General features: G+C 56.9%; 1 protein-coding gene across 2 annotated transcripts in view; it reads right to left on the bottom strand.

Annotated features, from left to right (window-relative positions):
• Nucleotides 1-246: 246 nt before the first annotated feature.
• The window catches only part of LOC141152627 (ephrin-A3-like), a 117,778-nt gene continuing 103,098 nt past the window's right edge, over nt 247-14,926 (bottom strand). For both annotated transcript variants that reach the window (XM_073637180.1, XM_073637181.1), the window contains exons 2-5: nt 8,225-8,514; nt 5,760-5,825; nt 5,578-5,655; nt 247-1,690 (exon numbers count right to left, since the gene is read on the bottom strand). In XM_073637180.1, coding sequence (XP_073493281.1) covers nt 1,569-1,690; nt 5,578-5,655; nt 5,760-5,825; nt 8,225-8,514 — 556 coding nt within the window. In that variant the 3' untranslated portion in view covers nt 247-1,568. The remainder of the gene's footprint in view (nt 1,691-5,577; nt 5,656-5,759; nt 5,826-8,224; nt 8,515-14,926) is intronic.

Below are 14,926 nucleotides of genomic sequence, written 5' to 3'. Positions count from 1 at the left end.
GATGTGTCGTATATTCCAGGCGAGAGGGACGCGGGACTCATGGATGTGTCGTATATTCCAGGAGAGAGGGACGTGGGAATCGTCAATATGTCGTATATTCCAGGTGAGAGGGGGATCATCAATGTGTCATACATGCCAGGTGAGGGAGGTGCGGGGACCACGGATGAGTTGTGTAAAAGCCAGTATGAAAGCTCAGACTCGCACCTTGTTCCCCGTCCCCCGCACGCTTAAGTGAGAAGTCAAGTTTGTTCTTTATTTGTTTTCTAGGTTTACAGCATTATATGAAAATCACAGCCGATGCCGTTCATAAAAAGGTCAGTCTGATTTTTATTCTCAAAGTGTCTGTGCATTGCATAGGTGGAGATGTGCCTTCATAGAAGACAACACTTGTATTTACAGTTCGGTCAGAAGGGACAATGTATACATCATCGCAGGGACGGTATACATACAATATAGATAGATATGTATATACAACGCCTTTCTGTCTCCTACATGCTACTCTCTCCCCGGACGGCTCTGTACAGTGGGGTCCTGCTGTATTACAGAGGCGCTGGTTCCCCACCTGCCCCCCAATTCCTCGTCACGACGGAGATATCCTGGGGTAATGACCATCGAGCAGTGGATGTCCCCGATGTGGGGAGTCTGGGGTAATTTAGTGCAATTTCCTCCCATCACACAGACGTGATTTAGAGTTGTGGGTAGTCGTCGGCCCTTGTGAACTGTGACTAGATGAGAGATGAGGGCACTCCTGCTGTGTCCAGTCTCTGCTACGGATGTTGGTTCATTGATGGTACTCCTGAACCCCACAAAAGACTGGGAGATAATCCTAATTCTAGGCCATCACTGCAGGTCTTGTACTTCCACCTCCTCCGGTATTTTGCAGTCTTATCGTCCATTGCATCAGTTGGCTTGTTAGATATCAGGTGTCAGTGGACTGTGGGAAGAGGAGGAGGACAAAATATGGCACCAGAAATTGGGAGAGGGGAACATTTGGTATGTAAAGGGTTCTGCTACTGTGCACAATGCACTTGATAAATCCATGAGGCTGGCGATAATCTGAGCGAGCGATCACAAGGGGATGAGATACAGAAAAGAACCACAGGTCAACATGTCCAGAAGAAATGGAGGAAAACCAACTCAGGGGACGGTAAGGCTGACTTCATAGGATGGTCTGTTGTCACCCCAAGGTCCTGCACTCTGCGTGCATCCTGTTCTCGCAGGAACCTAGCGGGCTTAGGCACTCAAGTAATAACAGCCCATAGTTATGGCTGCCAGGTGTACGTCGGGAACGGGACAAAGCAGGCTCCAGCGGATCACAAGCTCCTTGGTCCGGTCTTTTCAGCGATATTATTGATGAGATCATGCGACCTCAGTAGTGTCCACTGGTGTCAGAGTTGTGATTTTAGTCCCAAAGTTTCATTCTTTGTAAAGGAAGAAAAAAAATGATGACTGAGGACGCTGCTCCTCCCTTGAGCCGTGACCCAACCTGCGCAGTCCGTACAGAGTTCTGACTGTGGAGTGTGCCTTAGTTTTCCAGCTCCGAGGTCTTCAGTCCTGACACAAGAAAACTAAGACGCCAAGAGAGTAATTAGGAGCAGAGAGACGGCCACAGTCAAGTGTAAGTGTTCTCGCTTCGGGCTCGTCCCGCTTATGCTTTTCTCCAACTTGGGGATCTCAGGATTAAAGTTACCTGAAATAAAAAGAGGGAAGAAGGTGAGTGCAACTCTCGTCAGCACAGAGTTGGAGATTGAAAATGTGTAAGGATCAATCACAGTATACTGAATTGTTGGAGATTTGTGACATAATATATGATCTGGCCAGCAGAAGGCAGCAGAGAGGCCAGGGTTGAAGCGCAGGAGTCTGGTAATTGGTGACTCTTGTTAGGAGAGATCAAGGAGAGAGTGAAGCTACGCGTCATTGGAAAAAGGTCTAGATACAGCGGTGCGACTTTGGATTCGTTTTTGGTGGCTCTGGGACGCGTTGTTTGGCTTGACATGAGCAATCTCAGTGAGGACAACCAAGGAAACAGCATCTTGGGCTAGGCCACGTGAGGCCTTATTTCTAAGGACTGCGTTTGAGAGATCAGCATTCTCTAAGAGATTACAGTCAGCGTTTCTGATTATCCAGGACTCAACCCAGCAAGGACACTTCAGTCTTAGGTCGTAACGGTACCATGTTGCATCTGAATATATATGCGCATATATAAATAATTTTATGGAGGTCTGCTAAGTTAGGAGAAAAAGGCCTCTTCAGTAAGAGGCACGTCAAAAAAAAAATGCTGAGTACGCGATTACTGGCACAACACTGTCATGTTATGGATACATGTATAGAAAGGGTTAATCGCATGTATTTTTGCTGGCATATAACTTAATTCTGTTATCTGTGCCTGTGTATACTGTTAGTGTTATCTAGAGTAACTGCTGTCATTGTATGTGTTATATATACGCTGTTTATCGACCATCATGTCCTTTATTAGTAAATTGCTCATATTATATTATCTAATCTTTGTGCGTGTCTGCTGATTGCTGCTGGTCACCTCGTCTTGTTGTCCGTCCCTCGTCCACGTTTCAAATTGACAGCTGTAGCACAACTCAAAACACAGCTGACATGGGCCGAGACGGGCTGGGGCCGCAATCCGAGAGGCGGGCCGAGACGGGCCGGGGCCGCAATCCGAGAGGCGGGCCGAGACGGGCCGGGGCCGCAATCCGAGAGGCGGGCCGAGACGGGCCGGGGCCGCAATCCGAGAGGCGGGCCGAGACGGGCCGGGGCCGCAATCCGAGAGGCGGGCCGAGACGGGCCGGGGCCGCAATCCGAGAGGCGGGCCGAGACGGGCCGGGGCCGCAATCCGAGAGGCGGGCCGAGACGGGCCGGGGCCGCAATCCGAGAGGCGGGCCGAGACGGGCCGGGGCCGCAATCCGAGAGGCGGGCCGAGACGGGCCGGGGCCGCAATCCGAGAGGCGGGCCGAGACGGGCCGGGGCCGCAATCCGAGAGGCGGGCCGAGACGGGCCGGGGCCGCAATCCGAGAGGCGGGCCGAGACGGGCCGCAATCCGAGAGGCGGGCCGAGACGGGCCGGGGCCGCAATCCGAGAGGCGGGCCGAGGCCGCAATCCGAGAGGCGGGCCGAGGCGGGCCGGGGCCGCAATCCGAGAGGCGGGCCGAGGCGGGCCGGGGCCGCAATCCGAGAGGCGGGCCGAGACGGGCCGGGGCCGCAATCCGAGAGGCGGGCCGAGGCCGCAATCCGAGAGGCGGGCCGAGGCGGGCCGGGGCCGCAATCCGAGAGGCGGGCCGAGGCGGGCCGGGGCCGCAATCCGAGAGGCGGGCCGAGGCGGGCCGGGGCCGCAATCCGAGAGGCGGGCCGAGGCGGGCCGGGGCCGCAATCCGAGAGGCGGGCCGAGGCGGGCCGGGGCCGCAATCCGAGAGGCGGGCCGAGGCGAGGCGGGCCGGGGCCGCAATCCGAGAGGCGGGCCGAGGCGAGGCGGGCCGGGGCCGCAATCCGAGAGGCGGGCCGAGACGGGCCGGGGCCGCAATCCGAGAGGCGGGCCGAGACGGGCCGGGGCCGCAATCCGAGAGGCGGCCTGGGGCCGCAATCCGAGAGGCGGCCTGGGGCCGCAATCCGAGAGGCGGCCTGGGGCCGCAATCCGAGAGGCGGGCCGAGGCGGGCCGGGGCCGCAATCCGAGAGGCGGCCTGGGGCCGCAATCCGAGAGGCGGGCCGAGGCGGGCCGGGGCCGCAATCCGAGAGGCGGCCTGGGGCCGCAATCCGAGAGGCGGCCTGGGGCCGCAATCCGAGAGGCGGCCTGGGGCCGCAATCCGAGAGGCGGCCTGGGGCCGCAATCCGAGAGGCGGCCTGGGGCCGCAATCCGAGAGGCGGCCTGGGGCCGCAATCCGAGAGGCGGGCCGAGGCGGCCTGGGGCCGCAATCCGAGAGGCGGGCCGAGGCGGGCTGGGGCCGCAATCCGAGAGGCGGGCCGAGGCGGGCTGGGGCCGCAATCCGAGAGGCGGGCCGAGGCGGGCTGGGGCCGCAATCCGAGAGGCGGGCCGAGGCGGGCTGGGGCCGCAATCCGAGGCGGGCTGGGGCCGCAATCCGAGGCGGGCTGGGGCCGCAATCCGAGAGGCGGCCTGGGGCCGCAATCCGAGAGGCGGCCTGGGGCCGCAATCCGAGAGGCGGCCTGGGGCCGCAATCCGAGAGGCGGCCTGGGGCCGCAATCCGAGAGGCGGCCTGGGGCCGCAATCCGAGAGGCGGCCTGGGGCCGCAATCCGAGAGGCGGCCTGGGGCCGCAATCCGAGAGGCGGCCTGGGGCCGCAATCCGAGAGGCGGCCTGGGGCCGCAATCCGAGAGGCGGCCTGGGGCCGCAATCCGAGAGGCGGCCTGGGGCCGCAATCCGAGAGGCGGCCTGGGGCCGCAATCCGAGAGGCGGCCTGGGGCCGCAATCCGAGAGGCGGCCTGGGGCCGCAATCCGAGAGGCGGCCTGGGGCCGCAATCCGAGAGGCGGCCTGGGGCCGCAATCCGAGAGGCGGCCTGGGGCCGCAATCCGAGAGGCGGCCTGGGGCCGCAATCCGAGAGGCGGGGAGAGGCGGGCTGGGGCCGCAATCCGAGAGGCGGGGAGAGGCGGGCCGGGGCCGCAATCCGAGAGGCGGGGAGAGACGGGCCAGGGCCAAAGTACGAGAGATGGCTGAGGCAGGAGGGGACTGGGGCCACAGCCCGAAAGGCGAGTGGAGATGACTGGTGTTCAAAAGGCAGGCAGAGACAGGCCGGGGTCAGAGAGATGGCTGAGGCAGAAGGGGGACAGGCTGTGGCCCCAGTCCAAGAGGCACTGTGGTAGGAGGAGGGGACGGGGCCACAGTACGAGCGGTGGCCGAGGCAGGAGGGGATGAGTGGGGGCGCATAGGATGTCAAAACTATAATGAGCAGAGAGAGGCTGGATACTGAGAATGTCTGTGTGATGTCCACAGCACCAGAAGAGACTAGCGAGGTTGGTAAGGCCTCCATTGGGACCGCACTCGACAGGTTTCATTTACACGAGATCCAGAAAGGTTTCTCTTGATCCAGGAACAGCAGGTACTTCTGGAGGACATGAAAGCTCTGAGCTGCCCTGTGACGCTCTCCCGCTGGCCGCATTAAGAGCTAACCATGACCAAAGGGAAATGGAGCCGCTTGTGTGAAGGTCTATCTGCGAGCACAAGCAACAGAAGCTGAGATCAGGAACAATCCTCGTCTACGCTCCAACCTCAGCAATGAAGCCGCGTCTTATTCACGGCCGGTCAAAGCTCATTCACTAATCCAGTCATACAGGCCACGTGGCTGCCATCCCCAAAACCGAGACAACAGACGTAGCAGGGCACCAGGAACGAGTGTCCACAGACCACCACAGGCGATAAACGATCACATCTGTCACAGACCAGGCTCAGAGCCAGGCTGCCCTGCTGATCATCGGCCACCAATCTGCAGCTCTGGGCAAGTGATTTCCCCTTGTAGGCTACGACCTGGACATCATGAGAAAAGCCATCGCACACAAGAACAGCTATTACATGGCTTTCCTGCAGGGGGCGGCAGTCCACCATGAGCGGCACACACTCACCTAGATCTTCAATCTTCACTTCTGGTCCTATCGTGAATTCGGGCAGCGTGGGAGCGTGCTTCTCTCCCGAGTGGACCGCTGCAGGGAAGCAAAACAGCATTAACGCACGCCTGACACCACCAGCAGCCTGCGACAACCACCCCCATGGTCCAGATCACAGCGACAGGACGGCCAATACTTACTGGTTGCACAGCACACAGACACCTTCATCTTCAGGCAGGAGTGTCGGTGGTTGTGGGTTGGAGTTGCTAAAAAAAACAAAAAAAACGAGACACTAAAAAACCAGGAGGAGCAGCTGGAGGCATCCTGCACCTGAGGCGACACTGCCTGTAAGGCAGGCGACTGCAGCAGGAGCCTCCCCCCACTGTGAACGGTGCATCTGTGTGAGCTGGGGCGAGGGCATCTCCCGTTATCCTGGCAGAATGGGGGAGATGTGACATCCTCCGGACAGATCCTACAATCCTTACTGGGACTTTGCTCGGGGGAGATGGATTGAAGGGATTACTCCCAGGATGCAAAGCCCCCAATGCGACACCGCCTGTCCCAGCAAGTCCCATCCATGGCACCAGTCACACCTGCAGTTCAGTAGCTGGCCACTAGGGGGAGCCATGAACAAGCCTTTCTACATATTACACAAGCAGTGCAATATCTGGGCCAGTTGCTGACGGATTACAGGACAGTACAGACCGGACTATGGAGACCTATCTACAGGGAGAAATCTCAGGATTACAGGACAGTACAGACCGGACTATGGAGACCTATCTACAGGGGGAAGTCTGTGGATTACAGGACAGTAGAGACCAGACTATGAGGACCTATCTACAGGGGGAAATCTCTGGATTACAGGACAGTAGAGACCGGACTATGAGGACCTATCTACAGGGGGAAATCTCTGGATTACAGGGCAGTACAGACCAGACTATGGAGACCTATCTACAGGGGGAAATCTCTGGATTACAGGGCAGTACAGACCGGACTATGGAGACCTATCTACAGGGGGAAATCTCTGGATTACAGGGCAGTACAGACCAGACTATGGAGACCTATCTACAGGGGGAAATCTCTGGATTACAGGGCAGTACAGACCAGACTATGGAGACCTATCTACAGGGGGAAATCTCTGGATTACAGGGCAGTACAGACCAGACTATGGAGACCTATCTACAGGGGGAAATCTCAGGATTAGAGGGCAGTACAGACCGGACTATGGAGACCTATCTACAGGGGGAAATCTCAGGATTACAGGACAGTACAGACCGGACTATGGAGACCTATCTACAGGGGGAAATCTCAGGATTACAGGGCAGTACAGACCGGACTATGGAGACCCATCTACAGGGGGAAATCTCAGGATTACAGGACAGTACAGACCGGACTATGGAGACCTATCTACAGGGGGAAATCTCAGGATTACAGGACAGTACAGACCGGACTATGGAGACCTATCTACAGGGGGAAATCTCAGGATTACAGGACAGTACAGACCGGACTATGGAGACCTATCTACAGGGGGAAATCTCAGGATTACAGTACAGTGCAGACCGGACTATGGAGACCTATCTACAGGGGGAAATCTGTGGATTACAGGGCAGTACAGACCGGACTATGGAGACCTATCTACAGGGGGAAATCTCAGGATTACAGGGCAGTACAGACCGGACTATGAGGACCTATCTACAGGGGGAAATCTCAGGATTACAGGACAGTAGAGACCGTACTATGGAGACCTATCTACAGGGGGAAATCTCAGGATTACAGGACAGTAGAGACCGTACTATGGAGACCTATCTACAGGGGGAAATCTCAGGATTACAGGACAGTAGAGACCGGACTATGGAGACCTATCTACAGGGGGAAATCTCTGGATTACAGGGCAGTACAGACCAGACTATGGAGACATATCTACAGGGGGAAATCTCAGGATTAGAGGGCAGTACAGACCGGACTATGGAGACCCATCTACAGGGGGAAATCTCAGGATTACAGGACAGTACAGACCGGACTATGGAGACCTATCTACAGGGGGAAATCTCAGGATTACAGGACAGTACAGACCGGACTATGGAGACCTATCTACAGGGGGAAATCTCAGGATTACAGGACAGTACAGACCGGACTATGGAGACCTATCTACAGGGGGAAATCTCAGGATTACAGGACAGTACAGACCGGACTATGGAGACCTATCTACAGGGGGAAATCTCAGGATTACAGGACAGTACAGACCGGACTATGGAGACCTATCTACAGGGGGAAATCTCAGGATTACAGGACAGTACAGACCGGACTATGGAGACCTATCTACAGGGGGAAATCTCAGGATTACAGTACAGTGCAGACCGGACTATGGAGACCTATCTACAGGGGGAAATCTGTGGATTACAGGACAGTAGAGACCGGACTATGGAGACCTATCTACAGGGGGAAATCTGTGGATTACAGGACAGTGCAGACCGGACTATGGAGACCTATCTACAGGGGGAAATCTGTGGATTACAGGACAGTGCAGACCGGACTATGGAGACCTATCTACAGGGGGAAATCTCAGGATTAGAGGGCAGTACAGACAGGACTATGGAGACCTATCTACGTACACATCTATCCTCCAATACTCGCTGAATGTACACATGTATCGTCCGGTACTCACAGATGTAGTAGTAGTTGCTTCCTGCGTGGAACTCGTACCCCAGGGAAAAGGCGCTGTATCGCTGGAACTTCTCGGAGAACTTGATGGGGCTGTGCGGGGAGTGCGGCCGGTTACACTCCCAGCGCTTGAAGCCCTGGCTGATGTTGCAGAAGCGGTAGCCATCGTAATTCACCATGTACAGGATATACTGCTCCATCCTGTGCTCTGCCGTTGTATCGTTATAATGTGGGCAGTAAATGTCAAGGTAGTCGTTCACATTCACATGAACCGTGTAATCATTGCGCCGCAAACTGAAAGAAACGGAGAAAGACATTAGTCACATGCAAAATATCACAGGAGCCGCCACGCCACACCACACAGCCCTGAGTCACAGGAGCCGCCACGCCACACCGCACAGCCCTGAGTCACAGGAGCCACCACGCCACACCGCACAGCCCTGAGTCACAGGAGCCACCACGCCACACCGCACAGCCCTGAGTCACAGGAGCTGTCACGCCACACCACACAGCCCTGAGTCACAGGAGCCGCCACGTCACACCGCACAGCCCTGAGTCACAGGAGCCGCCACGCCACACCACACAGCCCTGAGTCACAGGAGCCGCCACGCCACACCGCACAACCCTGAGTCACAGGAGCCACCACGCCACACCGCACAGCCCTGAGTCACAGGAGCCACCACACCACACCGCACAGCCCTGAGTCACAGGAGCTGTCACGCCACACCACACAGCCCTGAGTCACAGGAGCCGCCACGTCACACCGCACAGCCCTGAGTCACAGGAGCCGCCACGCCACACCACACAGCCCTGAGTCACAGGAGCCACCACGCCACACCGCACAACCCTGAGTCACAGGAGCCACCACGCCACACCGCACAGCCTGAGTCACATGAGCTGTCACGCCACACCACACCGCATAGGCCTGAGTCACATGAGCCGCCACACCGCATAGGCCTGAGTGACATGAGCTGTCACGCCACACCGCATAGGCCTGAGTGACATGAGCTGCCACGCCACACCGCATAGGCCTGAGTGACATGAGCCGCCACAGCACATAGGCCTGGGTCACATGAGCCACCACGCCACACCGCATAGCCCTGAGTCACAGGAGCCGTCACAGCACATAGGCCTGAGTCACATGAGCCACCACGCCACACCGCATAGGCCTGAGTGACATGAGCTGCCACGCCACACCGCATAGGCCTAGGTCACATGAGCCGCCACGCCACACCGCACAGCCCTGAGTCACAGGGGCCGCCACGCCACACCGCATAGGCCTGAGTCACATGAGCTGCCACAGCACATAGGCCTGGGTCACATGAGCGGTCACGCCACACCGCACAGCCCTGAGTCACAGGAGCCACCACAGCACATAGGCCTGAGTCACATGAGCCGCCACGCCACACCGCATAGGCCTGAGTGACATGAGCTGCCACGCCACACCGCATAGGCCTGGGTCACATGAGCCGCCACAGCACATAGGCCTGAGTCACAGGAGCCACCACGCCACACCGCACAGCCCTGAGTCACAGGAGCCGCCACGCCACACCGCACAGCCCTGAGTCACAGGAGCCGCCACGCCACACCGCACCGCATAGGCCTGAGTCACATGAGCTGCCACAGCACATAGGCCTGGGTCACATGAGCGGTCACGCCACACCGCATAGGCCTGGGTCACATGAGCCGCCACAGCACATAGGCCTGAGTCACATGAGCCACCACGCCACACCGCATAGGCCTGAGTCACATGAGCGGTCACGCCACACCGCATAGCCCTGAGTCACAGGAGCCGCCACAGCACATAGGCCTGAGTCACATGAGCCACCACGCCACACCGCATAGGCCTGAGTCACATGAGCCGCCACATCACACCGCACAGGCCTGAGTCACATGAGCGGTCACGCCACACCGCATAGCCCTGAGTCACAGGAGCCGCCACAGCACATAGGCCTGAGTCACATGAGCCACCACGCCACACCGCATAGGCCTGGGTCACATGAGAAGCCACGCCACAGCACATAGGCCTGAGTCACATGAGCCGCCACACCGCATAGGCCTGAGTCACATGAGCGGTCACGCCACACCGCATAGGCCTGAGTGACATGAGCTGCCATGCCACACCGCATAGGCCTGGGTCACATGAGCCGCCACAGCACATAGGCCTGAGTCACATGAGCCACCATGCCACAACGCCTAGGCCTCGGTCACATGAGCGGTCACGCCACACCGCATAGCCCTGAGTCACAGGAGCCGCCACAGCACATAGGCCTGAGTCACGTGAGCTGCCACGCCACACCGCATAGGCCTGAGTGACATGAGCTGCCACGCCACACCGCATAGGCCTGGGTCACATGAGCCGCCACAGCACATAGGCCTGAGTCACAGGAGCCACCACGCCACACCGCATAGGCTTGGGTCACATGAGCCGCCACAGCACATAGGCCTGAGTCACATGAGCCACCACGCCACACCGCATAGGCCTGAGTCACATGAGCGGTCACGCCACACCGCATAGCCCTGAGTCACAGGAGCCGCCACAGCACATAGGCCTGAGTCACATGAGCCACCACGCCACACCGCATAGGCCTGAGTGACATGAGCCGCCACATCACACCGCACAGGCCTGAGTCACATGAGCGGTCACGCCACACCGCATAGCCCTGAGTCACAGGAGCCGCCACAGCACATAGGGCTGAGTCACATGAGCCACCACGCCACACCGCATAGGCCTGGGTCACATGAGAAGCCACGCCACATCACATAGGCCTGAGTCACATGAGCCGCCACACCGCATAGGCCTGAGTCACATGAGCCGCCACACCGCATAGGCCTGAGTCACATGAGCGGTCACGCCACACCGCATAGGCCTGAGTGACATGATCTGCCATGCCACATCGCATAGGCCTGGGTCACATGAGCCGCCACAGCACATAGGCCTGAGTCACATGAGCCACCATGCCACAACGCATAGGCCTGGGTCACATGAGCCGCCACAGCACATAGGCCTGAGTCACGTGAGCTGTCACGCCACACCGCATAGGCCTGAGTGACATGAGCTGCCACGCCACACCGCATAGGCCTGGGTCACATGAGCCGCCACAGCACATAGGCCTGGGTCACATGAGCCACCACGCCACACCGCATAGGCCTGAGTCACATGAGCCGCCACAGCACATAGGCCTGGGTCACATGAGCCACCACGCCACACCGCATAGGCCTGAGTCACATGAGCCGCCACAGCACATAGGCCTGGGTCACATGAGCCACCACGCCACACCGCATAGGCCTGAGTCACATGAGCGGTCACGCCACACCGCATAGCCCTGAGTCACAGGAGCCGTCACAGCACATAGGCCTGAGTCACATGAGCCACCACGCCACACCGCATAGGCCTAGGTCACATGAGCCGCCACGCCACACCGCACAGCCCTGAGTCACAGGAGCCGCCACGCCACACCGCATAGGCCTGAGTCACATGAGCTGCCACAGCACATAGGCCTGGGTCACATGAGCTGCCACAGCACACCGCATAGGCCTGGGTCACATGAGCCGCCACAGCACATAGGTCTGAGTCACAGGAGCCACCACGCCACACCGCATAGGCCTGAGTGACATGAGCTGCCACGCCACACCGCATAGGCCTAGGTCACATGAGCCGCCACGCCACACCGCACAGCCCTGAGTCACAGGAGCCGCCACGCCACACCGCACAGCCCTGAGTCACAGGAGCCGCCACGCCACACCGCATAGGCCTGAGTCACATGAGCTGCCACAGCACATAGGCCTGGGTCACATGAGCGGTCACGCCACACCGCATAGGCCTGGGTCACATGAGCCGCCACAGCACATAGGCCTGAGTCACATGAGCCGCCACACCGCATAGGCCTGAGTCACATGAGCGGTCACGCCACACCGCATAGGCCTGAGTGACATGAGCTGCCATGCCACACCGCATAGGCCTGGGTCACATGAGCCGCCACAGCACATAGGCCTGAGTCACATGAGCCACCATGCCACAACGCCTAGGCCTGGGTCACATGAGCGGTCACGCCACACCGCATAGCCCTGAGTCACAGGAGCCGCCACAGCACATAGGCCTGAGTCACGTGAGCTGCCACGCCACACCGCATAGGCCTGGGTCACATGAGCCGCCACAGCACATAGGCCTGAGTCACATGAGCCACCACGCCACACCGCATAGGCCTGAGTCACATGAGCGGTCACGCCACACCGCATAGCCCTGAGTCACAGGAGCCGCCACAGCACATAGGCCTGAGTCACATGAGCCACCACGCCACACCACATAGGCCTGAGTCACATGAGCCGCCACATCACACCGCACAGGCCTGAGTCACATGAGCGGTCACGCCACACCGCATAGCCCTGAGTCACAGGAGCCGCCACAGCACATAGGCCTGAGTCACATGAGCCACCACGCCACACCGCATAGGCCTGGGTCACATGAGAAGCCACGCCACAGCACATAGGCCTGAGTCACATGAGCCGCCACACCGCATAGGCCTGAGTCACATGAGCGGTCACGCCACACCGCATAGGCCTGAGTGACATGAGCTGCCATGCCACACCGCATAGGCCTGAGTGACATGAGCTGCCATGCCACACCGCATAGGCCTGAGTGACATGAGCTGCCATGCCACACCGCATAGGCCTGGGTCACATGAGCCGCCACAGCACATAGGCCCGAGTCACATGAGCCACCATGCCACAACGCATAGGCCTGGGTCACATGAGCGGTCACGCCACACCGCATAGCCCTGAGTCACAGGAGCCGCCACAGCACATAGGCCTGAGTCACGCGAGCTGCCACACCACACCGCATAGGCCTGGGTCACATGAGCCGCCACACCACAGCACATAGGCCTGAGTCACAAGAGCCGCCATGCCACACACTTTCCACATACTTTCTGATGGCAAGAACAGCATTCCTTTATTTTTATGTTGACTCTTTAACCTCTGTTCTTCTTTAATTGAGTAACACAGACGACAGTGGGTGCGGAAAGTATTCAGACCCCTTTACATTTTTCACTCTTTGTTTCATTGCAGCCATTTGGTAAATTCTATAAAGTTCATTTTTTTCTCATTAAAGTACACTCTGCACCCCATCTTCACTGAAAAAAAACAGAAATGTAGAAATTTTTGCAAATTAAAAAAGAAAAACTGAAATATCACATGGTCTTAAGTATTCAGACCCTTTTCCCAGTATTGAGTAGAAGCACCCTTTTGAGCGAGTACAGCCATGAGTCTTCTTGGGAATGACGTAACACGTTTTTCACCCCTGGATTTGGGGATCCTCTGCCATTCTTCCTTGCAGATCCTCTCCAGTTCCGTCAGGTTGGATGGTGAACGTTGGTGGACAGCCATTTTCAGATCTCTCCAGAGATGCTCAATTGGGTTTAGGTCAGGGCTCTGGCTGGGCCAGTCAAGAATGGTCACAGAGTTGTTCTGAAGCCACTCCTTTGTTATTTTAGCTGTGTGCTTAGGGTCATTGTCGTGTTGGAAGGTGAACCTTCGGCCAAGTCTGAGGTCCAGAGCACTCTGGAAGAGGTTTTCATCCAGGATATCTCTGTACTTGGCCGCACTCATGTTTCCTTCAATTGCAACAAGTGATCCTGTCCCTGCAGCTGAAAAACAGCCCCATAGCATGATGCTGCCACCACCATGTTTCACTGTTGGAATTGTATTGGGCAGGTGATGAGCAGTGCCTGGTTTTCTCCACACATACCGCTTAGAATTATCACCAAAAAGTTCTATCATCGCCTCATCAGACCAGAGAATCTTATTTCTCATAGTCTGGGAGTCCTTCATGTGTTTTTGAGCAAACTTTATGAGGGCTTTCATATGTCTTGCACTGAGGAGAGGCTTCCGTCGGGCCACTCTGCCATAGAGGCCCGAATGGTGGAGGGCTGCAGTGATAGTTGACTTTGTGGAACTTTCTCCCATCTCCCTACGGCATCTCTGGAGCTCAGCCACAGTGATCTTGGGGTTCTTCTTTACCTCTCTCACCAAGGCTCTTCACCCACGATTGCTCAGTTTGTCTGGACAGCCAGGTCTAGGAAGACTTCTGGTGGTCCCAAACTTCTTCCATTTAAGGATTATGAAGGCTACTGTACTCTTACAAACCTTGAGTAATGCAGAAATTCTTTTGTAACCTTGGCCAGATCTGTGCCTTGCCACAATTCTGTCTCTGAGCTCCTTGGGCAGTTCCTTTGAGCTCAAGAATCTCATTTGGTCTGACATGCGCTGTGAGGTCTTATATAGACAGGTGTGTGCCTTTCCAAATCAAGTCCTATCAGTTTAAACACAGCTGGACTCCAGTGAAGGAGTAGAACCATCTCAAGGAGGATCACAAGGAAATGGACTGCATGCGACTTAAATATGAGTGTCTGAGCAAAGGGTCTGAATACTTATGACCATGTGAAATTTCAGTTTTTCTTTTTTAATAAATTTGCAAAAATTTCTACATTTCTGTTTTTTTTTTTTTAGTCAAGATGGGGTGCAGAGTGTACTTTAATGAGAAAAAAATGAACTTTTTAGAATTTACCAAATGGCTGCAATGAAACAGAGTGAAAAATTTAAAGGGGTCTGAATACTTTCCGTACCCACTGTATTTGTATAACCCTGAATGTTATCTGCTCTTTGATTCTGAAACAATGATGTGTATTTACAAGAGCCCCAGTGATAC

This window comes from Phyllobates terribilis, unplaced genomic scaffold, assembly GCF_046119375.1.
Source record: "Phyllobates terribilis strain yellow unplaced genomic scaffold, ASM4611937v1 Scaffold_6__1_contigs__length_29720123, whole genome shotgun sequence".
NCBI lineage: Eukaryota > Metazoa > Chordata > Amphibia > Anura > Dendrobatidae > Phyllobates > Phyllobates terribilis.
The sequence above is the reverse complement of the archived record's forward strand: the minus strand, read 5'-3'. Positions and strand labels throughout refer to the sequence as shown.